At 27.5% G+C, this 26,138-nt stretch overlaps 1 protein-coding gene and 1 long non-coding RNA gene across 3 annotated transcripts; one reads left to right on the top strand and one right to left on the bottom strand.

The window, feature by feature from the left end:
* The first annotated feature begins 1,724 nt into the window (after positions 1-1,724).
* Positions 1,725-20,522, top strand: LOC111297693 (uncharacterized). The gene is made up of 9 exons (XM_089740936.1): positions 1,725-3,097; positions 5,166-5,308; positions 8,347-8,490; positions 12,608-14,461; positions 14,567-14,926; positions 15,037-16,548; positions 18,456-18,628; positions 18,985-19,067; positions 19,563-20,522. Exons 1-5 carry the CDS (start codon positions 2,187-2,189, stop codon positions 14,920-14,922), a joined length of 3,408 nt encoding a protein of 1,135 aa, XP_089597062.1. The 5' UTR covers positions 1,725-2,186; the 3' UTR covers positions 14,923-14,926; positions 15,037-16,548; positions 18,456-18,628; positions 18,985-19,067; positions 19,563-20,522.
* A 1,438-nt stretch (positions 20,523-21,960) lies between these two features.
* On the bottom strand, positions 21,961-23,058 carry LOC149515805 (uncharacterized). 2 transcript variants are annotated; one of them, XR_016326035.1, is made up of 3 exons: positions 22,811-22,968; positions 22,202-22,371; positions 21,961-22,094 (listed from the first exon to the last, which is right to left on the bottom strand). It is a non-coding gene; the product is annotated as an uncharacterized LOC149515805 (long non-coding RNA). The 2 variants fall into 2 exon arrangements; XR_016326034.1 differs by having other exon boundaries at positions 21,961-22,371; positions 22,811-23,058.
* Between the last annotated feature and the right edge of the window lie 3,080 nt (positions 23,059-26,138).

Genomic DNA, 26,138 nt, shown 5'->3' with positions numbered 1-26,138 from the left:
AGATTAACTCACACAAAATCGTGCCAACGGTTGGCGTCATATCGACCTATAGTTGCCGATCCGAATGGGGAAGTGATCAGGCTTCACAAATTAGGTGTAGTAGATCCCTCGCTGGATCGATGGTTACAAGGGCTGGTTTGACTCCATTCGTCGTCGCAGCGTCGACTGGGCCAAACCTGGTCCTATATTGCTGTCGATGGCGCTCAGATAGACAGGGAAGAGAAGGGAGAGGAAGAGAGAGAGAAAGAGAGAGAAAAAAAAAAAAAAAGAAAAAGAGAGGAAAATAAAAATCCAGATAATGAAATTTTTTTACTCATCAGCTCACATGTCCCAACTGTACGGCAAACACGTGTTGCCGACGAAATGTTTAGCGATGGAGTTAGCAAAGTTATTGACAGATGGATTACAACATTGAAAAATGGGAGCTAACAAGTGACTTTTAAAAATATAAAAATCAAAATAATATTTGGCTTAAAATTTAAAAATCTCATATGTTATTTATTCAAAATAAAAAAAAGACCAATATGTACTGTGGAGGAACTGAAAAATTTTATTCTAAAAGAGTCGAGATGGATGTAGTAGGCCAGAATTAAAATATAATAATTTTAAAATTAAAATAGTACTGAAAACACAAAACTCAAATACAAAAGAAATGGTTCATCAGAAACAACAAAATTTCATTTTGATGAGTAAAATATATTTAAATTTACAAGGTTGTATATACACTCGTATTTAGATGAAGATAACTTTTATTATTTAAAGAGTAAGAGGTTTTGAATTTGTACAGCACGAATAGCCTTTATATGGAGAGATTTAGACCTCGGTTATTATTGTGTTGAAAATAATTTTTACGTTCAAACTTTAGAAATAATTTTAATGTTAAATAAAAAATATAGTTTTTCAATTTAAAAAACTGATTTATAAATACAAACAAAAAATTTCTTGGAAATATTTTTATGATCAAAAAATGTGTTTGAAAGAAAAACATTACTGTATTATTCTTATATTTATTAATAATAATATTGTTATTATTATTAAACATTTCAATTACTCGTAATAATTTTTTTCCGATAACACTAAACGCTTAAAATTTTTAACGACACTTCTTTTATCATACTTTTAAGCACATTCGTTTAACTCAAACTTTATTCAATCGCGAGGATAATACTAAACTAGGCCTTAGCACCTTACCTGTCCCGTTTATGAAAACAACAAATTAAAAAGGTCCAAAATAAAAGCTTGGCTTATTGCAGAAGAGCATGGTGAAGACCAAGACATGCTAAGGCCCCAAGTCTTGACTTCAATGTCCTATCATAATTTCAGTTGTCTTCAGTGTTGACGAGTTCGTAGGTGTGTATAGAAATCTATTTAAACAATGCCTTATGCAGACTCAATTTCTTCAATATTTTATGTTACCTGTTTTGATATACATAGATCCCATCACAGCCATAGATATGAGAAAATTCCATTTTCTTTCGCCAGCGTTAATGTTCATTCACTATTTCATGGTTAACTACGCCATAATTGTGAGAAACCTTAACGCTAGTAGCGAGGAACCCCACTACTAGCAGTACTTTTGGTGAATGATATGCAAATCTAGTATAAATTCTCCTTAAAGTTTGCAGCCTGTTTTGATCTGGAAATGGAAAAACTTTCTTTCATCATAAATTTTTAAATAAAAATACATAAATATCTTTACTTACATATTTTTATTATTATTTCATTTTGATTTTAAGTAATTTTACTAATTAAATTTAAATTACTTTGATTTGTACAATAACTAACTCAGAAGTTTTAAAAAAACTATAAATTACTTTTTTTTGACAAAAAAAATAGAGCCATTACTATTTTGCAACTCTCTCTTGTAAAACGTGGAGTCATGGGCCTCAAAAGTGTACAAGACAAAAAAATTAAAAGAAAAAAAAAAGAGAAAAAGAAAAAGAAAGAATGCAAAAAGATAAATTAGCTTCACCAATGCTTGTAAAAGGAGATCAAAAAAGATTGGAGGGCCCAAAATCAAAAGCTTGAATCATTTATTAATTGTGAAGACCAAGACCATCCCAGAACTTTCCTCTTGAGGTCTAAGTCATATTGGCAAGTTTATTCCTATTTAAGAATTGCTTTGATCAGAGTTCCGTATACATCCTGCAATTTCATCGATTTGATTTCCTTCCACAGCCATCAACATGAGAATATTCCATTTTCTTTCGCTAGCTTTAGTGTTCATTCATTGTTTCATGGTTAGCTACGCCATGATTGTTAGGAACCTTACCACAGACCAACATGCTCTTCTCGAATTTAAGCATCAAATCATTGATCCTCACAACATCTTAGCCAACAACTGGACCATCACTACCTCTGTTTGCAATTGGGTTGGTGTCTCTTGCGCATCTAAGCATAGGAGAGTCAGCGCATTAAATCTTCCCAACATGAATCTCACAGGAACTGTCCTTCCACAATTGGGAAATCTCTCGTTTTTAGTATCTCTTGATTTGAGTCATAACAATTTCCATGGCCATTTACCGAGAGAGTTGGGGCAATTAAGTCGTCTGACATTCATTGATTTAAGCTTCAATTTTCTTAGTGGGGAAATTCCTTCATGGTTTGGGAGATTAAAAAAAGTATTATACTTGAGTCTCCGGAACAACAATTTAACAGGTACAATTCCTCAGTCACTAGCTAAAATTTCCAACTTGGAGATCTTGGATTTGAGGTACAATCTCGTTCAAGGACACATTCCACCCGAGATAAGTGATCTTCGAAATCTAACAATACTTCGTCTGGCAGTTAATCAACTTTCTGGCTCCGTACCTTCAGCTATTTATAACATTTCCTCCCTACATATGATTTCTCTTTCATTCAACAATCTATCTGGCAGTTTACCTGAAGATATATGTCACCATCTTCCAAATCTTGAGACACTTTACTTGGGCTCAAATGAGTTTTCTGGTCAAATTCCATCAAGCATAGATGAATGCAGGTGTCTTCAAAATTTAACATTAGACTTTAACAGATTCAGTGGCACCATTCCAAGGAGTATTGGAAATTTAACAAGGCTCAGAATGCTAAACTTGGGTGGAAATAATTTGGCAGGTAAGTTTTTTTTTTTTTTTTCCCTTTGATAATTTTCTTTTATCAAAACAGCTCGTTCTTAAATTGTAAATGCAAAATATTTAATTTATCAAAACAATCAATATCGAATAAATTTGAGTCAAATTTTTTTATAGAAATAAGGGATGAACCAAAATAGAATTTATGATACTTTGCACCATACCATCCTATGATATAAATATATATATATATATTATCTATTTAATTATATATATATATATGTGTATTCACTGATTTTTTATTGAAAGCTTGATATTAGGTGGGTTTCGCTAGTAAAAAATAAAATAAAAATTTTATTTTTTATAAAATATATTTTGTGAGAATAAAAAGCTAATTTATATATTCACGTGTCACTCTCGTTTAGATTTTTTAATCTTTTACTTTTTTTTTTGCTTTGTTTAAAATCGGATAACATTTTTCTAAAATTCAGTGAACAAGGATGACAAAACAAAAAAATTTTAATCCGAGACAATGTGTGGGTATCACCTAATTTAATTAAAACTGAGAAAAAAGTAAAATAAAATAAGCATTCAAAATGTAATTTATTATTATTCTATATAAAAGTAGAATCATATATTAAACTATTAACAGAAATTAAAACATCTGTTAATTAATTATTCAAGAATATTACTTTTGTACTTAACTAAACTTTTTGCATTAATGACCAAGTAAAGCCTAAGATCAGGCTTCGTTGCTTTTTTTTTTTTTTGAAAGACAAGGGAATTTATTCAAGAACAAAATATATATGAAGCTATGTAGGTAAAATTTCTAAAGGTTTTTTTCTTAAAAATGATTTAATAGAAACTTTAATAAAAAACTTAAATTGATAGATTGATAGAATTCGATGTGAAGATCAATAATATGTAAAAAAATTATTAAAAATATTGTTTATGATTAAAATTTAATCGATGCTGATTCAACGATAAAAATTTCTATTAATATTTTTACAAAAATGTCTATTTAAAAATTATATATTAAAATTATTTCAAAATTTGTATACTTGATTTATATAATAAGATTTTTTAGTCTATTGGTTTTGATTTTTAATTTTAGTTTTTATTTAATCATTTCTAGTAAAAAATTTTACGAACTTCACCGAATTTCATATAAGTTTTGTCCTTTATTCAATGGAGGATAATGAGGGATACAATATTAAGAGTTTTAAGAGAGGACAAAATGAGAGAAGAACACAACACAACAAAAAAGCAGTTACAACCAAGCACGTAAATATTGTAAACAAGATAAATCTTGTGAAAAAGATCAGGCTTGATTGTCTAGTTGCGGTGGGTTTTCTAGTGATAGTTGTAGTAACTTAGGTTACAATTTGATTCAACGGAAATAATCCAAATGGGATAAGTAAATTTATAAACCTAAAGATATCTCTTGGATATTTTATTATTTAGGCTCTGCTTGATAATAATATATTTTTTTATTGCTATTTTTTTTGTTTTTGCAAAAAGTATTAGAGAAAAGTAAAAAAAAATCCTAAAATAGTGTAAATTAATCATATATTCATGATTTTGGTATATATAATATTTCATTTTCATTAAAGCTCAAATTTTGAATCTACGATCCCTTAAAATTGTTTCAAATAGGACGAAATTTACCATCTTAGTGCCACAAGATATCCATGTGAATGTTCACATGGCAAAAAGAGTAAACCTATCTGATTTTTTGGCTGAATTTGAAATACTTTTATGAGGTTATGGATCTAAAAATGACATTTTAAAATTTGTACATGAAAATGAAATATTGCACAAAAGTTATACATGATTGGTATATTTTACCGAAAAAATAATAGAAACTAAAAGTCCAATAATAAAATATCAACCAAATGAACTTTGATTTCTTTTCTATTTTCCGGTTTTATTTCTCAAAATTTTGGTATTTAACTTCTTTTGAAATAATGTTTAGAATGAGAATTTAATTAATTAATTTAATCAATAATATCATAAATTTTGGAGGAAATGGTTTCATTATGAATTGTAATGCCAACAAAAAAAACTTTCTGCTACTTGATCGAGCTCTTGCAAATTGTTTTCTATGTTCACAAGTGAAATCTCTTGGGAAGTTGGAAATCTTCTAAGCTTGGAGATATTTTCTGTCGTAAATATGAGGCTAGTTGGTCCAATACCAGCTTCCATCTTTAACCTTACTTCTTTGAAAGAATTTTATCTCTATAGTAATAATCTCTCTGGTAGTATTCCGGATAATATATGTTACTCTTTTTTCAAACTTGAGGTACTTCATATATCCTACAACGAATTTTTTGGTTGCATTCCATCAAATATTGGTAACTGCAGCAATCTTCAAATTTTATCATTATCTTTTAATCGATTCAATGGACACATTCCAAGAAGTATAGGGAATTTAACCAAACTTAAGGAGATATATCTAGGTGATAATGATGTAGAAGGTAAGCTTTTGCATTTGATTATTTAGATTTCAATTGATTGATATTTATTACTATTTATATTAGAAAAAGAATAAAAAGAAATAACTAAAAAATAAAAATTAATAGAATGACCCACACGGAAATAGTCATATTTTGGTTTTCCTTTATACTTTTCTCATTTTGACTCAAACTTTTGGTATTGAAAAAATTAATTAGTCCTTTATATTTTAAACATTGAAGAAATTAGGAATTTTTTGTGTAATTGAGTTTTAAATGAACTATTTTCTTCCTAGAACTTACATTTATTTTTTCGCATGATATTTTCTTGTGAGTTAAATAGATAAAAATTAAAATATATTATTATTATTATTATATTGGATTAAAAAACTATATTTTAATAAGTGGAAGAGTAAATAATAATAATAAACATTACTAATATTTTATAATGTTTTCAAATGTCTACTGAATTATATTTAATATTTTTATGTTTATATAAAATAATTTTAAAAACTATTTTTAAGACATTCATTTACAAAATAAAAAAAGTATTTGATAATTTGATAATTTTAAAAAAGTATTTACATTGGAAGGTAAGTTTTTTTTTATTATTATTTTCCTTTGATAATTTGATAATTTATTAAATTAGCTACTTTATTTATAATTAATTATTTTCCTATTAAATTAAAACATGACTAGTTTTATTTATTTTCTTATCAACATTGAAGTTTTTGTCAAAATAAACTTTATTTGATAATTTGAAATTACTGTAAAAGAATTACTTTTATAATTTGGAAAGTAAGTGCTAAAATTAATTTAATTATTGATATCATGTTAAAACTCCTAAATATTAACAGTGACCATGAAACTCATGTTATTTTCTTAGGTAAAATTTCTTGGCTGAAAATAATTTTTTGTATTTTTTTGAAAAATTAATTTAATTTTTGGAAATATTCAGTTTTTAAATTTAAAAAATAAATTTAACTCTTAACCATAAAAAATATTGTAAATTAAATACTCTTTAGTGACATGGCATAAAAAGGTGAATCCTTTTGAATTTTGAGTTGAAATTTGTCGCATTACATGTTTCATTGATTTTTCATTGATGGTTGATGAAATATATGATTTTGAAACAATTTTGGAAGGTTATGGATATAAACTACATTTTAAAATTTGTGGATGACAATGAAATATTGCACAAAAGTTATATATAATTGGTATAGTTTGCTTAAAAATGAAAAGAAGGTAAAGGACAAATAGAAAAAATTCAACCAAATGAACTTAAGTTTCTTTTATGTTTTCCCCATTATGATTAAAAATTTTGGTATTTAATCTCTTTTGAGATAATGTTTAGAATGAGAATTTAATTATCTAATTTAATAAATAATCTCATAAAATTAGGAGAAAATGATTTCATAATGAATAGTGATTGGAAGCAAAAAAATGCCTCGTGCTGCTTGACCCAGCTTTTGCAATTCGGCTTCTGTTATTTTCACAGGTGAGATCCCTTCTGAAATTGGAAATCTTTTGAGCTTGGAGATATTTGCTGCCCAAAATATGAGCCTTGTTGGTCCAATGCCAGCTTCCATTTTTAACCTTTCTTCCTTGAAAGAAATTTCTCTCTATAACAATAGTGTCTCTGGCAGTATTCCCTCAAATATTGGTGCTTGCAGCAATCTTAAAAAGTTAGTATTGTCTTTTAATCGATTCAATGGATTCATTCCAAGAAGTATAGGAAATTTAACCAAACTTGAGGAGATATATCTAGGTGATAATGATGTAGAAGGTAAGCTTTTGCATTTGATTATTTAGATTTCAATTGATTGATATTTATTACTATTTATATTAGAAAAAGAATAAAACTAAATAACTAAAAAATAAAAATTAATAGAATAGCCAACACGAAAACAGTCATATTTTGGTTTTCTTTTATACTTTTCTCATTTTGACTCATACTTTTGATATTGAAAAAAATTAATTATTCCTTCATATTTTAAACATTGAAGAAATTAGGAATTTTTTGTGTAATTGACTTTTAAATGAACTATTTTCCTCCTAAAACTAACATTTAAAATTTGAAATAAACATTTAATAGGCTGATAAATGTCATTATTAAATTAGTTAACCAAACTACTTTTTCATTTTTCCTTCTTTTATTTTTTTCTCTTTTTTGTTTTCCCCTTTTCTTTCTTTATTTTTTAATATTTCCTTCTTTCCATTTTTTCAAATAAACAAAAAATTTGATAAAAAATAAGTTTTTGTAATTTTTGAAAACTAATTTAGATTTTTTTTTGGAAATAATCCATTTTTAAATTAAAAAAATGAATTTAATTCTTAACCATAATAAATATTGTAAATTAAATATTTTTTAGTTACATGGCAAAAAATGGTGAATCCTTATGGTTTTTGAGTTGAAATTTCAGTCACATGGCATGTTTCAGTGATTTTTCATTCATGGTTTATGAAATATATGAATTTGAAACATTTTTAGAAGGTTATGGATATAAACTACGTTTTAAAATTTGTGGATTAAAATGAAATATTATACAAAAGTTATGGATAATTGATACATTTTACTCAAAAATGAATAGAAAATAAAAGACAAATAAAAAATCAACCAAATGAACTTAAGTTTCTTGTATGCTTTCCCCATTATGATTCAAAATTTTGGTATTTAATCTCTTTTTAGATAATGTTTAGAATGAAAATTTAATTAACTAATTTAATTAATAATCTTATAAAATTTGAAGAAAATGGTTTCATTATGAATCGTGATGTCAAGCAAAAAATGCTTCATGCTACTTGACTGAGCTCTTGCAACTTGGTTTCTGTAATTTTAACAGGTGAAATCCCTTGGGAAATTGGAAATCTTCTAAGCTTGGAGATATTTTCTGCCAAAAATATGAGGCTAGTTGGTCGAATACCAGCATCCATCTTTAACCTTACTTCTTTGAAAGAAATTTATCTCTATAGCAATAGTCTCTCAGGCAGTATTACAGATAATATGTGTTACTCTCTCCTCAAACTTGAGGTGTTTTATGTATTTGACAACGAGTTTTCTGGTCGTATTCCATCAAATATTGGTGATTGCAACAATCTACGAAATTTATCATTATCTTTTAACAGGTTCAGTGGACTCATTCCAAAAAGTATAGGAAATTTAACCAAAGTCGAAGAGATTTATCTAAGTTACAATAACATAGAAGGTAAGCTTTGACATTTGATTATTTAGATTTCAATTGATTGATATTTTGTACTATTTATATTTGTTCCTTGAAAAAAAAAAAATAAATAAATAAAATTAATAGAATGGCCATCACGAAAATAGTCACATTTTAATTTTTTTATGCTTTCTCATTTTGACTCAAACTTTTGATATTGAAAAAAATAATAATTACTTCATATTTTAAACATTGAAGAAATTAGGAATTTCTTGTGTAATTGACTTTTATTCTATTTTAAATAACCTCAATATCATTGGAATGTTTAGAAAGTGGATAGTTTTATAATACTAAGTTGTTGTTTCTTTGCAGGCGAAATTCCATGGGAGATTGGAAATCTTAATTCATTGGAGATACTAGGTGCATTATCTACACGCTTAAGTGGGTTGATTGCATGTGCCATCTTCAATATTTCTGCTTTGAAAATAATTAATCTCTCGAACAATAGTCTATCAGGTAATCTCATTATAAACATTTCATTGCTTTTGTATGTATTTGAAATTGTTTACTTTAGTTTTGAAAAAAGTTTAGTTTAGGATTATAAAACAAGTAATCATAAAATTATGAAAACTGTTAAAACAAATGAGGTGTCATTGAAAGGCTTGAGAAATGTTTTTTCAGACCTCTTTTATCTCATTAAAATCAAATACTGTTTCCAATAATTACATTACAGAAAAGCAAAACAAACACTCAAAAGGAATTTGAAAACCAAACCTATAAATCAAAATTTCCATCTTTTGGAAAATATTTTTTATTTTTTATTAAACGTTTTATGGTTGATTGATGCCCTTAATTAGCATGTGCACCATTAGCTAAGACTACAAAGTTGGCCAATGTGGAAAAAAGATAGGTACCCAACAGTTGTGATGCAATTATATATGATAAAATTACTTGATTTGTTTTATAATGTAATAAAAAGTAATATTAACGTACTTTGTTATTAGCATATTTATTTAATACCAACTTAATTTATTGTTACATCTAACTTAAAGTAGTAATATTATATTTTATATTTTACATTTATTTATTTGCAAATACTTAAAATTTATATTATGTGTGATAAAGAATGTAACAATGTATTTCATTACTTTTATATTTATTATTAGTGTGCATCCCATGCTTTGCCACAAGTAATTTTATTCGCTATATGTGAAATGTTTCATAAAAATTAAATTATATAGATTTCATTAAATTTATTAAAGTTGTTAAGTACATATAAAAAGGATTGTAAAATTCAAAAATTCATTATGAGGATAAATCAAACATGATTCAAACGAATATATTTGATTTTTATTGTAATGAAGTTATAAAGAAAAGAGTAATCAGATTCTATAGGTATAATCAAAAGTTCATATGTTGCAATCAAATATGGTTCATACATATATGTTTGATTAGCACTTAATAAATTGTCAAAATAATGAAATATGCTAGTTATATAGTCATAGTAGAATTTGACAAGAGGAAGGAACTGATATAGCTTTTAATCATTAGTTAGCGTATATCAAATGGAACTATTTGACAATTATCCACTTTCCCATTGCATTAATTTAAAATGAATGTTGCATTGTGATATTTTGTATATTGAAAACAGTAAAAGATGATATAGTATGTGCGTATTTGTTTAATTTTTTTATATAGATGATAAAAAGTAAACCTAGCTAAAAAATTTGAAACTGGAAAAAAAAAATACCAAATAACAAGGAGAAAAGAATGAAAGAAAGAAAAATGAATAGAAGGAGATAGAGATTCTAAAAATGAAAATATTATTAAAAAATTACATGTAAAAATTGTATTCTAAAACAAAAATTACATAAAAATTATAACTAAAGCCTGCATTGTAATTATTTTGAAGTAGGAAAGAAAGAGTTTTTCCATTTTAATAAAACCAAATTAAAAACTGTTTAGTGTTTATTCCCTAAAATATTTTTAATTTAATTCTTTCTTGATCAATTTGTAATTTTCTATTATTAGCGAATGACATTAGAACAATTATTTTTTAGTTTTGTTCTAAATTTACTATTTATTAACAACATGTAATATTTTATTAAAATTAATATAATTTTATTATTTATTAACAACATGTATGTAATATTATAATAAAATAAAATAAAATATTAAATTTAAATCTTCTAAAGTATAATATTTTTATTGAATGATAAGGTGATTTTAATTTGAGTACTATTATATTATATATAAATAAATAAATTTAAATATGGAAATTAAAAATTCGATTAAAATTATTTTAACATTATATAATAAGTCCATTCTTCTAATACAAAAATTAAGGCTCATATGTTTATTTAGCCTATTTTATTTTTTTAGTCATCCCATTCTTTTGAGACAAATCAGTAAAGTCTATATGGTAATTGAGGACTAAACTTATGATTAATTATATAAAATTAACAAAAACCAACCAATCAAATGTGAATAAATGGCAATAATGAAATCTTAAAAACAATTGACAAATGTATCTACTGAGATAATGCTAAATGTCAAACAAATAATCTCTTAAAAAATTATTTTAAAATATAGTATTAATGATTTTTTTAGTTGTACTCCATTCCTAAAAAATTCAACATTCAAAATTAAAAAAAAAATTCTTGATTTGTCCAACCACGTGTCAATTTCCAATTCTTCCTCCAACTCCAATTCTTTTTTTGGAGATTGTTTTAATGTTACCGACCTTTTTGTCAAATGTTAATTTTTTGTTGAGTACATTTCCCATACAATTCTTATATTATAATATTATAATTATTATTCAATCATAATAAAAAAATATGTAAGAGTTATCATTTATAAATGTGAATTTCATATAAAATTTTAATAGATATTACATAATTTTAAATAATAATTAATTAATTATATTATAATAATTACAAATGATATACTCCATTTTTATTATATGCAATAAAAAATAGTGCTACTTTTACGTTTCTTTTGTTATCAAATTAGGGAATGTAATTGTTCTTTTGCAAAATAAAAAGCAATAATTGTGTAATCAAAAGCATCATTTTAAAGTTTTTATTAGTTTCACATTTTTTATCATCATATTACTAAATTTTGTATTGTAATAGTAAAATGTATACAATATTACCCCAACAAACCTCAAATGAACCTTCTCTAGTAGAGCACTCGTAAGGTTCTATCAACCCTTAGGGAAGTAAGAGAGTGATTTTCAAACTAAAGTGAGTGCATTTACTTTTAACAATCTTTTTTGTCGAATCTTTGTTTTTTTCATTTAAATTATCCATATCGTCTAAAATGAGAGAAATTTTATCATTTCTCTTGAGGGTTTTTTTTTTTTTTTTCTAAAATAGGATAGATAAAAATTCTAATTTTATTTCCAAACATTTACACTTTCATATTTTTCTTTTCTCAAACAAATTAATTTAAATATATATATTTTTATTTTCTTCAATTTTTATCTTATTTGTTTTTCCTTTTGGAACAATTTCATTAACCAAATTTTCTTTAATCTTTTTTATCATTAAAGCAATTGAGATAAGTTAAAGAAAATAAAATTCTCACAACCAAAATTTCTTCTATCTTCCGTTTGTTCTTTTACTTTTCTTTTTCCTCTTTTTTACTTTATTATACGTACGTAAGCATGGAACCTTTTAATATATTTTTATAACTATGAATAAATTTTATAAATTGTATATATATATATATATTCCAGATCATCAACCAAGATAAACTTGAAGTTGTTTCATATTTAAAATTGTTAAAGGCTTCATGTTTCTCCACACTCATGTTCGTATATGTAATCATTTCATTCACTTCAGCTTGCATCATAGATTCATGAAAAACACAATAAAGCAAAACAATTAATTTATTTCTTGTATGGGAATATGCAAATTTATTTATTTATTTTTTGTTTTAGGTAAATTACCGCACTTGAGCTCTGCTTCAAATCTTGAGGAGCTTTACTTATGGACGAATAATCTTAGTGGAAATATTCCTGAATCTATCTCCAATGTTTCTAAGCTTAGAATCCTAGAATTAGAAGGAAACTCATTCTATGGCCTTATACCAAACACATTTGGTAATTTGAGGTTCCTCGAGAAATTGCGCCTTGATATTAATCATTTGACCACCAAAGCTTCAACTCATGAGTGGAATTTTTTCTATTCCTTGAAAAGTTGCAAGCATCTAAGATATTTAGACCTATCATCCAATGCATTGAACGGTATTCTTCCAACTTCTATCTCAAATCTCTCTACATCACTTCAATATTTATTGATTAGAGATTGCAAAATTAGAGGCAGCATTCCCATGGAAATTGGTAGCTTAAGCAACGTTACATTGTTAGACCTTTCCTCTAATAAATTGAGTGGACCTATTCCAACAACATTAGGAAGGCTAAAAAATCTCCAACTTTTGCTTCTTTATGGAAATAAGTTACAAGGCTCTATCCCATATGATCTTTGTGGTTTGAAGGGATTGTACAAAATATCATTAGGTGATAATGAGCTTGATGGGCCTTTACCGACATGTTTGTGTGATTTGACTTCTCTGAGATATCTATACTTGTTCTCCAACAAATTGCATTCAACAATACCTTTGACTTTTTGGAGCCTTAAATATATTTTAGAAATAGACTTGTCATCAAACAATCTTAGCGGTTCACTTCCACTTGACATTGGAAATTTGAAGGTACTTATCTCTTTGAAATTGTCAAGGAATTTTTTATCAAGTGATGTTCCGCCCACAATTGGAAGTCTACATGATCTACAGGTTTTGAATCTTGCTAGTAATAGATTACAAGGTCCTATTCCTGAATCATTCGGTGACTTGATAAGTTTGAAAAGTTTGGATTTATCTAACAACAATTTCTCTGGAGTCATTCCAAAGTCCTTGGAAAGACTTCATGATCTCAATTATTTAAATGTGTCTTTCAATAGATTAGAAGGGGAAATCCCAAGTGGAGGTCCCTTTTTAAACTTCACTGCCAAATCATTCATGAAAAATTATGCACTCTGCGGTTCACCTAGACTACAAGTCTCACCTTGCAAAAATAAAATCCATCGGAAATTCAAGAAGACCGCTCTACATGCTTTGAGGTATGTTTTACCAACATTTGCTTCAATAATAATAGTTATTGCAGTCATAATTGTCTATAAAAAAAAGCAGCGGGGGAATACGAATTTGGCGATTGTTGAAGATTTAATTCCTGTCGAGAAATGGAGAAGAATTTCCTATAATCAGCTATTGGAAGGGACTAATGGATTTAGTGAAAACAACTTACTGGGTTCAGGAAGTTTTGGCTCTGTATACAAAGGAATACTTTTAGATGGGACAAATGTTGCAATAAAAGTTTTTAATTTGCAAAGAGATGGAGCATTTAGGAGTTTTGAGATTGAATGTGAAGTGATGAGCAATATCTTTCACCGCAATCTTGTTAAGGTCATTAGTTGTTGTTCTACTATTGACTTCAAAGCCTTAGTGCTTGAATTCATGCCTAATGGGAGCCTTGAGAAATGGTTATATTCTTACAATTATTTCTTGGATATCCTACAAAGAATCAACATAATGATGGATGTTGCATCAGCATTAGAATACCTCCATTTGGGACATCCAACACCTATAATCCATTGTGACCTAAAACCAAGTAATGTCTTACTAGACAAAGACATGGTTGCTCATGTGGGAGATTTTGGCATTTCCAAATTGTTGGGAGAAGAAGATTCTATGAAACAAACAATGACACTTGCCACTATTGGCTACATGGCACCAGGTGATGTTTTATTATTATTTTTTTCCATATTCTAACATAAGCATATTTTTTGATGATTATGAAGATATAATATCTTTTAATTATTCAATTATGTTTAAAATGCAGAATATGGATCAGCAGGAATTATTTCTATTAAAAGTGATGTTTATAGTTATTGTATTCTACTAATGGAAATTTTCACAAGAAAGAGGCCCACTGATGAATCTTTTGCTGGAGAAATGAGTATGAGACATTGGGTGAAAATGTCACAATCTAATGGAATAATTGATGTAGCGGACTCCAGTTTAGTGCATAAAGAGGATGAATATTTTGTTGTCAAAGTGAATTGTATATCGTCCATCATGGCGTTAGCTTTGGATTGTTCATCTGACTTACCTGAAAACAGAATAAATATGAAGGATGTTGTTTCCATGCTAAAAAATATCAAAAGAGAGTTTTTGAAAAACATGGAGAAGGATTAATAAAGTAAGATACACAATTGTTTGTATATAGTTTAAGATTATTGAAAAGTACATAGACTGCCTCTAACTACCTTTCAAGACAATTTTCATTTGAACTTCATAATTTTCTTGCAGGCCATTGGCAGAACAGCTATGTATTTTGTGTCCATATTGAAGGTACCTTCATCGCTTTTTAATTATATATTATTATATTTCAATTATCCCAAATATATATTAAAAATATTTTCTTTTTCTCGGATAACTGATTAAACATTTTCCATACAAATAACATTAAATATTCCTGAGATAATACTCTTTAGAAAAAGCAATATTTTTTGTTCTTTTCAATGGTTATCTCCGTAACTTTCTTGTTCTTGTTAGTAACCAAATAATATATATATATATATATATATTTGAGTCATAATAACACTGTAATGTATATAAGGCAGTATTGAATTTGACTTGATTTGATTTCATATGGTTTTGTTATCTTAGGCTTTTGAGATGCCGTGGAATTAGTCACTTATCATCGACTTGTCCACACTTATTTAAGTATGCAAAGTACTATCACATGTTCTTAATTTGTGAACTATATGCATTTTTTTTTTTTCTGATTTTTGTCTTCAATCTTATCTACCAACCAAATTTAGTTGACATGTTGAGATAGAATAATAATAATAGATGCAAGTGTAAGTTTGTCGAGGTTCATCTTTCTTCATTTTATTGTGGTTAGAGAATGATTTTCAAAAATATAAATTATAGAAAAAAGAAAGAAAGAAAGAAAGAAGGCTGATCATGTAAATTCTGTGTTACTTGCAGTTGTCCTTCCAGACGATATAGGAGCATGTCATTTGTGAATTCAGTAGGAATAAATCCTTCAATCATGTCCATACAAGAAGTACTGGTGTTTCTTCTCTAAATGTGATTGCATGAAGCTCTTAAGTGAGACTGAAAGAGAGAGATCTATTGTATTTGTACACGGGAAAACAAAATCCCATTAAAGTTCACATCCCAAATATTAAAATGCATGTTGGAATCTTTCAGAATAGATAGTATGATATAGATGCTAAAACTGAACAAATGCGAATTTACCTGTCATTTTTTTTTCAGTTGTTTTCTCTCATTTCATATTTCATATTTCTCTTTTTTTATATATATTTTTAATCTCTCTCGCTCTCAGCACTCTCCATCAACACTATCAATCTCTGCTACAATTTCTTCGATTTCCTCTGCTACAAACAAGCTGAAATTTCGATTTCCTCTGCTTGTAGCTATGTATATATGAATCACTCTCTCCTAAGCCTCTGCATTTCTGCGATTTTCAGCTAATCACTGTCTGCAAATCATGTTTTTTCATCTATTGTTTTTCAAATCAGTTTTGAGACAAAAATCTAATGAATCTTTCCTTAATTTTTTAAAACCCCTAATTTTTTCCTCTCTAGTTTCAGCTCAATCATTGTCATCTTCTTCATCAGTGCCGTTTCAAAACAGGTACTTCCTCTTTCTATTCATTTTGATTCTGATTTTGTGATGACCGAAATGACTAACAATTTTTTTTTGTTTCGATCGAGGTTGAATTTTATTTGATACAGCTTATCTTGATTTTGATGTTCAGTCAAGCTCAATCTCAATTCTAATCTATCTAAGGTAGGTTTTAATTTATTGATTTTCATTTTGAATTTATTTTATTTTATTATTTTTTTTGTGATTTGTTATTGGGTATAATGTGTGAACTAATCTTGAACTTAGTATGTTGTTGAGTGGTGACTATGAATAATTTCTGAAAGGCAGCTTACTTCTGAAAAATTATTTGAACGTATAGATTGGTTTGCACATATGATGTCTTAATTATGAATTAGTTACTCATACTAGATGAAATTGGTTATTTGCGGACTTTTGTGTATGTAGTGTCCGCACAATTTCTTTTCGCCTTGTTGTTATTGGATGACATTTGTGTACCTTTATTAAAGGACATCGTTAAGTCCTTATTTTCTACCCTTTGGCTTTAAGGTTTGATCTCCTTAATTATGAGCTTCTTACCAGCTCATAATCTCCTAATAGAAATCTACTGTTTCTTAGTGTTAATAATGACAAAAACTTTGAAGCCAAATCTCCTTCTGGAAATGATACAATTTTTTTCTTTGTCTTAACTGATCATCACTTATCGCACTTTAAGCTTGTGATGGTTTCTATAGGTGGAGAAATAGTGATGGTATCAAACAAAGAGGAAACAATAATTTCTAAGAGGATATACTTGGATACAAATGCAAATAAGCATGTGTGCCTCTTTTCGCTTGAAGTCAAGATCCTCTTTTATAACACATATGGTAGTAATATATTTAGTTGTCTATGACTATATTGTTGGATTTCTGGGTCACTAGTATGCTGCTATGTCTCTCATTCTTTCTTATTTCGTATTTCTCTAATCAAAAGTTTTCTCTCTAAGTTTCTAATCTTCTAACTTGGACGGCATTGGTTTTGATCGTGTGTATTAGAGTTTAAAGTTGAATGTTTTGGATGTTGTGATCGGCGTTGTGGTCGCTTATGAGTAAAATTATTTGTCATTGAGAGAGAGAGAGGAATACATGAACATTTAGGTGACTTGGTATTTATAGAATTAAGTTAAAAAATACGAATGCACTTTGTGGGTTTGTTTTTAATTGTTTGTTTTGTTAGATCTGAAATTATGACTGTACAATTTGTAAAGTACTAAATAGTCTTCGTAGAGTTAGTTTGAGTTAAAAATTTTGTAAATGTCATAATAGGTAGTTCAATCTTAGGAAGATACATTAAGCAAGTTTTGTAGGTTTAGATGACAAATATATCAAATCAACGGAATAATGTGAGGTAAATCTCTTTGGCAGATCTTGTGCATTGACTTGTAAGGGACCATGACACAATGTGAACAATCAATGTGATATTAAGAACATCATTTCCCCTTGTGGGCTTCATGTCTTTCTTCCTTACTAGGTTGTCTTATTAACTCGGGAACCAAACTTTTGGTCTTCATGGATTGACTTGTCCTGTATTGATTTCTTTTCACCGAGAGATGTCTTTGGTCAAAAAGTACACTTTTGACTGCTTTAATAGTTTCTAAAGTATGGTTTTCAAACAAATGCTTTTGATAAAAGTTTTTCTCTGATGCATAATTTTTTGGCAATGACTGAGCTCGTATCTGATGCATGCATTAATTGTCTCTGTCTGTATGGTTTCATGGATCAATGTGATAATCAACTGCTTTTAAAATAATATTCTCTCTAATAAGTTTGTGAGTTATTTCACCTATCAGTATCCTTTATAGTCAATTTTAGTGAATAGAAAATTGTACTGCTTCTTGGGTCATCTGCTGTTTGCATTCACCATTTTATCCTCTATAGATCCAGACTAATAAATTATTTGGAATTCAATCTGTGCCTAAGTTTTAGGCATATATGACTTATCAATTGTTGCTTTATATCATCTCCTTAGGTGACATATGGCGTTCTTTTTATTTTTGGCTTTTGTTGCATTAAATCTTTCTATTAAAGACTTACTCACTTTATGTGTCTCTGCAGTCAAGGTTCCATTGGATGCAAATATGGACTTTGTATTCTCTGAGAGGGAAGATGCTGGAACTTTTGACAACAAAGACGGTATGGATTATGGAATATCTGTTTTTCGAGGAATTGTGCAAGAGCCACCAATGAACATTGCGCATATTGCTGTTGACATAGTCCCCATTGCAAAGGTAACTTTTGGACATTAGGGAGTTTAGGTTTTTAAAACTTTTTTTATTGCCCTGATATATATCAAGGTTTCTTTTCTAGTTTTTCTTTGCTTACGAGTCCATTCAGATTCTTTCTCTTAATGAAGAGAAAATTCTTTAAGCTGAAAGAAGGCCCGAAAGACATGTCTTTTCCTAATGAAAAGTGTTTTGGAAATGAGACAGTTGGGGGAGAGGATGCTGAACCTCAGACAGAAATGGAACATCATAGACATCTGTGTTGTATTATTTCCAGTTTGTGGTCGAATATGTAGTAAAAACCTAAAAGATTTTCCATTTTCCATCTTTTTCTCAATTATTTCCTTTTTATAACTTTGCAGGTTGGAGATCTGGGTTATGTCGTTACAAGTCTCTCGCGTGCTCTTCAAGATTTAAACAACAATGTGGACATCATTCTTCCAAAGTATGACTGCTTGAACCTTAGCCATGTAAAGTTCATTGCCATCACTTTAGCCAGATTTTTCATCTTAATTGTTTTCACAGGATTGCCTTAATTTCCTTAAATTATGGATTTTTTTTGTTTTTATTCTTGCTTACTAGGCATGCTGTTTGTAAGCTAGCGTGTGGTGTTATCTATCTTGCATGAGGTGGCTGAAGTGCATTTTTCCTTTAATAAGATACCGGTACTAAATTGTCGCATAACCTTTTCTTATTAGGTTTTCCAGAAAACAAAAGTTTCATATAAGGCTTACCTGCCCTCATCTTTATTTGGGCTATACATGACGAAAATTTTGGGAATGCTACTTAAAAGATGTTTATTGTCATATAATCAGATTCTCGATTTCATTCATTCGGATCTTAATATTCGAAAAAGATATAAAACAATTCATTCTTTACTTTTTTCAAACTTGTTTTTTTAATAATTTCAGATCTGTTAAATGAATGTTCTATGATATAGGTGAAGGATATTCATTACCAAAGAGGCTATTCTTCGGGTGGCACTGAAGTTAAAGTTTGGTTTGGAAAAGTGGAAGGCCTTCAGTTTATTTTCTGGAGCCAGAAAACGGGTAATTTTCATACTCCTAAAGCACCTTTAAGAATTACAATGTTTCACTTGTTAAAAAAAGAAATTATAATCACAAGAATCCTTTGGTGTATTGTTGCTTGCAGATTCTTTTGGACAGGTGTGTTTATGGTTGCAGAAAAGATGCAGAAAGGTTTGGCTTCTTTTGTCATGCTGCTCTCGAATTTCTACACCAAGGTGGACTTCACCCTGTAAGTTTATGATTCAACGATAGTTCTGGCTTAAAATTTAAAACCACGTCTTGGCAGTATATTGAGTAAATTACCTACACTCATGCTGTTATTATTTTTCCTAGCAGTTGTCAAACCCCTCTTGTTTAGCTGTTCAGCTCTATAGGCCTTACTATTCATTTGTAGAAGAATATTGGCTAAAATAACAAAAAACCCCCCCTTACTTTACTAATATAAGGTGGTCCTTATGATTGAAGTAATCCAGAAATTGTATTATATTGTAGGGTTCAAATGTATAAAATTCATTGGAAGCACCATGTGCAAATAACTAAAGAGAGATGGAAGCTTTGAGAATGATGCTATTGCATTATTGTTGATAATTCGTATTTTGATAACTTTTTGATGTTTTGATAGTTTTGATATTTGTAATGGGATTGGTATCAGGTTGCAATTTGCCTTTGATGGTTACCCGATGTCCTTAGTAGCTTGTAGACATTGACATTGGTACTGAATTTTGCTGATGTTAATACTTATGAATTATAATAATATCACTTTACTGATGAAATTTGCAAGGTCTCTGTCTGATTTTAACTATGCTTGAATACTTCAAGTGTGATGCACATGTCAGTTAATTATTATTCTGTAATGAGGAAAGCAAAATTTGGGAAATAAATAATCTAAAAATGTTCTTTTGTCAGAAATTGCAAAAGTGACTTGCAGACTTTCATTTCTCAGACCTGAGTTCTCCATTAATTGGTATGCATTATTTTTTAATTTTATTGGTTACAAAGATTAGAAGTATGAAAATTATTTAAAAACAATAATAATACTTTTAAGGATGATTTTAAGTGTCAATATAACTCACTCAATAATATAAACAACTTAAATAAAATTCGACTTTAACTAGTATTTTAAAATATATTTAAAAGTTGTTTACTTATAACAGCAATTTAAAGTACCCAAAAAAATCATATTAGCAAGTACATGTGTAGTTCTAGCATTGGTGATTTGACTGTCGAAAAGTTTTCATTAACACTCACCTAACCGAGACAAAAACTCTTGTAACAGTAATATCATCACTTTTTTAATCTTTTACTGGCATTTATAAATGTCGATAAAAATAACTTTTTTTGTAGTGCTTAGTTATCTTATTTTATCTAACATTGATATATTGTTAGTTTAATTAGTTTAGCCATTAATTATTTAATGAAGTGAAGAACAATTTTTGTCACATTTACGCTTAATTTGATTATGTTTGCACTATAAGAAAATTGATATATTACAACAATCCAAAACATTGCTAAATAATTATTTGTTGTTGCTAAAATTATTTTGAAATAATTTTTTATCGTTACGAGATCATTGCTATTAACCTTGTTAATAAAGAATTAATGCAATAACTTATAGTGTTGTTTAAAAAAAAATAGCTATTAACCTTTTTAATAAAGAATTAATGTAATAATTTATAGTGTTGTTGAAAAAAATAAAAATTGTAACGACTTTTAATTGTTGCCAAATAAACCATTTTTTCAAAATGATAAAATGTCATTGTATAAAATTTTGCAACAACAAAATAACATTGTATAAATTTAATTTTAGCAATCATAAAATTCGATTACAAAAACTTACATAATAATATTATTTTGATTACATAAAATATTTTATAACGATTAAATGTTTTTGTTTTAATTTTATTTTAGCAATCATAAATTTCGAATACAAAAACATGTTTGGCAACATAATCATATATTGTTGCTAATTACATTTAGCATCATGATTTTTGTCATTTCACTAAATAACTTTAACAACAATTGTAATCATAGAAAAATCTTTTATATATCTGTTATTGTCGTTGATAAAATTATTTTTGCAATAATTTTTTTAATTATAACAACAAATTTTATAGTTATAAATTTTTTAACACAACCAATTTAATTAATTATAACAACTATTATTGTTACATGAATACTGTTTGAAATTTCTTTATACCTTTCATATTATTGTTACATGAATACTGTTAAAATTTCTTTATACCTTTCATAACAATTTTATTGTTGCCAATCATAACATCATTTAATTTATTATTCTATTTGTAAATATAATTAAAAAAATGTATATTTCAACTATATTAGCAACATATGAGTAGTATCACAATTACAATAAGTCTGGCCATAAACATTTTTGCAATGCAGTTTTTCCGACCAAAGGATAATCATATAACTAAAATATGTTACAACTGCAATAAAGCAAATAGAATAAGCCAAAAATTAAAAGATAAAATACCAAACCTCATAAAAATACAGAGGAAGAAAGCAATATCAAAGAAACAATGAATCAGCTTACCTGCTTGGCTTTCTAACCCAAGCGACGAGCCTTGTCAGGGCGAGTTGGGTAGTTAACTCGAACAATGGAAGGGTGCTGGCGGTATTCCCACCACCTGACCCTCTGCAAGAACCTCATCACATCAGATTGCTTCTTCCTCCATAGCCCTGACACGTACTTGTAAGCCCATACTTTCCCCAAAAGACCCAGCAAAAACAAAATCATCACAAATCAGAACCCAAAATGCCAAAACAATGATCCATCTAAATATATTTACAAAAAAGCAATCAAATATAACCCTTTTCATTTTAAAAGACTTCCAGTCAACTAAAAGCCCATTTCCACCACTTAGCATCTAATTTTTGAAAGTGGTAAATATAGTAATAAAATATATAAAACAAAAGATGAAAAACTAATAATAAGTCAGAACCAAACCTTCAATAAGTTTATAGATTTAATCAAATAAAGGAAAATAAATCAAGCAGAGAAAAACCCATCACTCTACATAAACAGAAAAAACAGATCTCAGATTTAAATCCTCCCATTAACGAAAAACAATAGAGAAAATAAGAGCTATCCAGCTATTAAATCAAGAATATTAGATATGAAAAGCTAAAGAAAATGGCGTACCCATGGCTGCTGCTTAAGCTCCTGCAGTCTCTGGATTCAGTTAAGGAGCAGCCTAATTTGAGATACAATGATATATCAACTCGGAGTCTCGATAGGGTTTTAGAAGGCATCAGGCAGTTTGAATTGACAATTGTACCGCTTTGACTGGTCTGGTCCAAAGGAGTTCTAGTGGGCCGCCAAATCCTTCTTAGGCTTAAAAAAATATTGGGCATACCCATTTTGTCTTCCATATGAAATACGACTAGAAAAATATCTAAAAAATAAAATAAAAGTTTAGTTTTGATACCCTTAACCTCATGAGAATATTTTAAATAAAAATATTAATATATAAAAAAACTTATACAAATAACATAAGACAAAATATTTATATATATTAAGCCTCGAGAACAAGACACTATGATCTCAGAAAATAAATAAATAAAACATTCACTTATTTAGAAATATATATAAGTTTGGAAACGAGTAAAGTGTGTAAAATTTTACTTATTTTATTTTAATTTCATCATTTTTTTTAAATAATTAATTGCTTATTTAAAATCATTTCAATATATCAAAAATTAATCAATACCTTTTGAGATTATTTATACTAAAATAACTAACTAATGCTGATAGTTTGCATTTCTTTCACTGAAATAATCATATCTCACTACATAAAACTTAAAATTAAGATCCTTTTAGTGTGTTAGAAACTAGACTCAATAAACTTTCTAATCATATATGACCCACCTTGTGATTTTTTGTAGATTAATTGTAATAATTTTTACAATTCATATCATATGTTATTGTCAGACATCATATATATATTCTAACAAAAATTATATATTTATTCATAGGAGACTCAGAATTTAGTTCCTGAGTGTTTCATTAGAAAATAGGCTTAATAACCTTTTCAAATATATATGATTCAATTAGTAATTCATTGTATAAAAATTAAGAGAATTTTTTAAATTCCTCTCTACTACTATTGCCAAGCAGCCTATACATTTTTAAGTAAAAATTAGACTGCTTTTTATAAAAAAACTCGAAATCAACTTTCATTTATTTTTTTGAAATATAAATTCAATAAGCTTTTCAATGGTATATAATACTTACAATAAAGTTCCATTTATTAACACAGAAACTAATACAAACTCATTGTCATAGAAAACTTGTTGTTACACAGCATGTATATTCCTTCCTTTAATCGACAATAGTGGGTTATTTTGTTACCAGCCTTAAAGCTAGTCTATAATCATGCTTAACTCTTAACTAAATAATAAAAACCCAATCAAATAGATTAGCATCAACCAATCATGAAAAATTATGTGAGAGTTATATGAATCTTTAAGTTTTCCTCAAACTTTTTATCTCAAAATTCAACAACAAATAAAACATTCTTCCAAATAAATAATGAAAGGGCTTTCGCTTACCTTAAAAGATTAAACCAACTGTGGTTTGCGATTTTTAACCTCAAGTTCAATCATCCAAAATCTCAAACCCTAAGCAAGAAAGCAAGAGAAAGTTTTTTTTTTTTTTTTGTTTCACGTTAAGCAAAAATGACTAAGTTTTCTCTCCTAAAATATTTCAACCCCTTTTTCTTTTAGCAGTTAATTCCTTAACTACATTAATAGATTGTGGTAATAGTTTAGCCCAGTTACCATTTGGGCTAGGATATAACAATATAAATATAAATACTACTACATTATTTATCTATAATTTAATTTTAGATTTAGATTGATTTTAAAATTTTATGAAACCACATTAAAACTGAAATATTAATTCAAATTAGCTTTGAAACCAAACTAAAATTTTTCATTCGTCAAACATTTGCCATTTTACACCAAATAATGCTCAGTTCTACTTTTCATGTCTCGGCCTTTAAAAGGCTACCTGCTCAATCATTTTTATCGTAGTAAATTCAACTTGATGAGACAAGAATTTGCATCTTTTCATAAACATGACATCAAAATTAATGCTAAAAAACTAGGCTCCCATTTGAAAAATTTTAGACAAATATAAGAGAGAGAGATCAATAAAATATTATTTCAATTCATTATTAGTGAAACTTTAATTTTTTTTTTCATTCCTCCAAACCAATGCTTATTTAGAACTCATTTAATGAATTTATTTATGTCGTGATTAAATATTTGTAATAAATTATTTTTTGTTATATAACATATTGAAAATTTGAGTTAGTAACAACACTAAATATAATTAAATATCACAATAATTCTTTTGTGCTAGGAATATATATAATAGGAATTCACAATGATAAAAGTTATCATTATATAAAATATTTTTAAAAAAAAAATCAATTAAGTAATGATTATGAAATGTCATTGCAGATGTTATACTATTTTGCAACAATAATTTTTTATCATTAGAAATATGATAAAAATATTTGAAATAGCTTTTATGTCATTGTATAAAAATATTTAAAAAATAAATTAAGCAACGACATTGAAAAATCATTGCAAATAAAATAGGTTTTTGCCACAATACATTTTTATCATTACAAATATGATAAAAATTTCATAATAACTTTTTTTGTTGTTGTATAAAATATAAAAAAGTTACTTAAGCATTAATATTGAAAAATCATTGCAAATAAAACATATTTCAGCAACAATACTTTTTTATTGTTACAAATATGATAAAAATTTTGTAATAACTTTTTTTGTTATTGTATAAAACACAAAAAAAAAACTTAAGCAACGATATTGAAAAATCGTTGCAAATAAAATAAAATTTTGCAACAATAATATTTAATCATTACAAACATGACAAAAACTAGTATAGCAACCATTTTTATCATTAAATAAAATATTAAAAAACAACTTAAGCAACGGCATTGAAAAATCATTGCAAATAAAATAAGTTTTCACAACAATTTTTTGTTGTCATTATGAATAGAAGAGTAATTAACAACAATAAAATTTAGTGTTGTATAAAATATTAAAAAGTTCAATTAAGCAATTATTATAAAAAGTCATTGTAAATAAAACAATATTTTGCAATGATATTTTTAGTCGTTGCAAAATAGGGTTGCTAAATATCCACTTTCTTCTTGTGTTACCTTGTAAAATTCATGAAGAATAGGGGCTGAAATCTGGCCATAATGATATGCATCTCTTTCCCACTTTGGCTAGATTAGTATTTATCATCTTGCTTTCTGTGAAATGTGCTGCTGATCCTACTTTTTCTGTATTTGATATAGTTCATGAATACAATTACTTATATTAACCTTCCTTGAAAGATATTGAAAAAGAAGATTAATTAAAGGATAAAATAATTACTATTTTCAACTTTCCTGATTATTGTTTGAAGAGGAAATGCCTTATTTCCTTCA

Source organism: Durio zibethinus, chromosome 12 (assembly GCF_047325235.1).
Source record: "Durio zibethinus cultivar Kanyao isolate XHJ-2024 chromosome 12, ASM4732523v1, whole genome shotgun sequence".
In the NCBI taxonomy this organism is placed as follows: domain Eukaryota; kingdom Viridiplantae; phylum Streptophyta; class Magnoliopsida; order Malvales; family Malvaceae; genus Durio; species Durio zibethinus.
This window is presented reverse-complemented; position numbering and strand designations above follow the sequence as displayed.

Excerpts from the sequence above, each read along its gene's own strand:
- LOC111297693 (XM_089740936.1), top strand. The coding sequence starts at position 2,187 with ATGAGAATATTCCATTTTCTTTCGCTAGCTTTAGTGTTCATTCATTGT. Across the intron at positions 3,098-5,165 it reads GGAAATAATTTGGCAGGTAA|TGAAATCTCTTGGGAAGTTG; the intron begins GTTTTTTTTTTT and ends TATGTTCACAAG. Across the intron at positions 8,491-12,607 it reads CTATAGCAATAGTCTCTCAG|GTAAATTACCGCACTTGAGC; the intron begins GCAGTATTACAG and ends TTTTTGTTTTAG.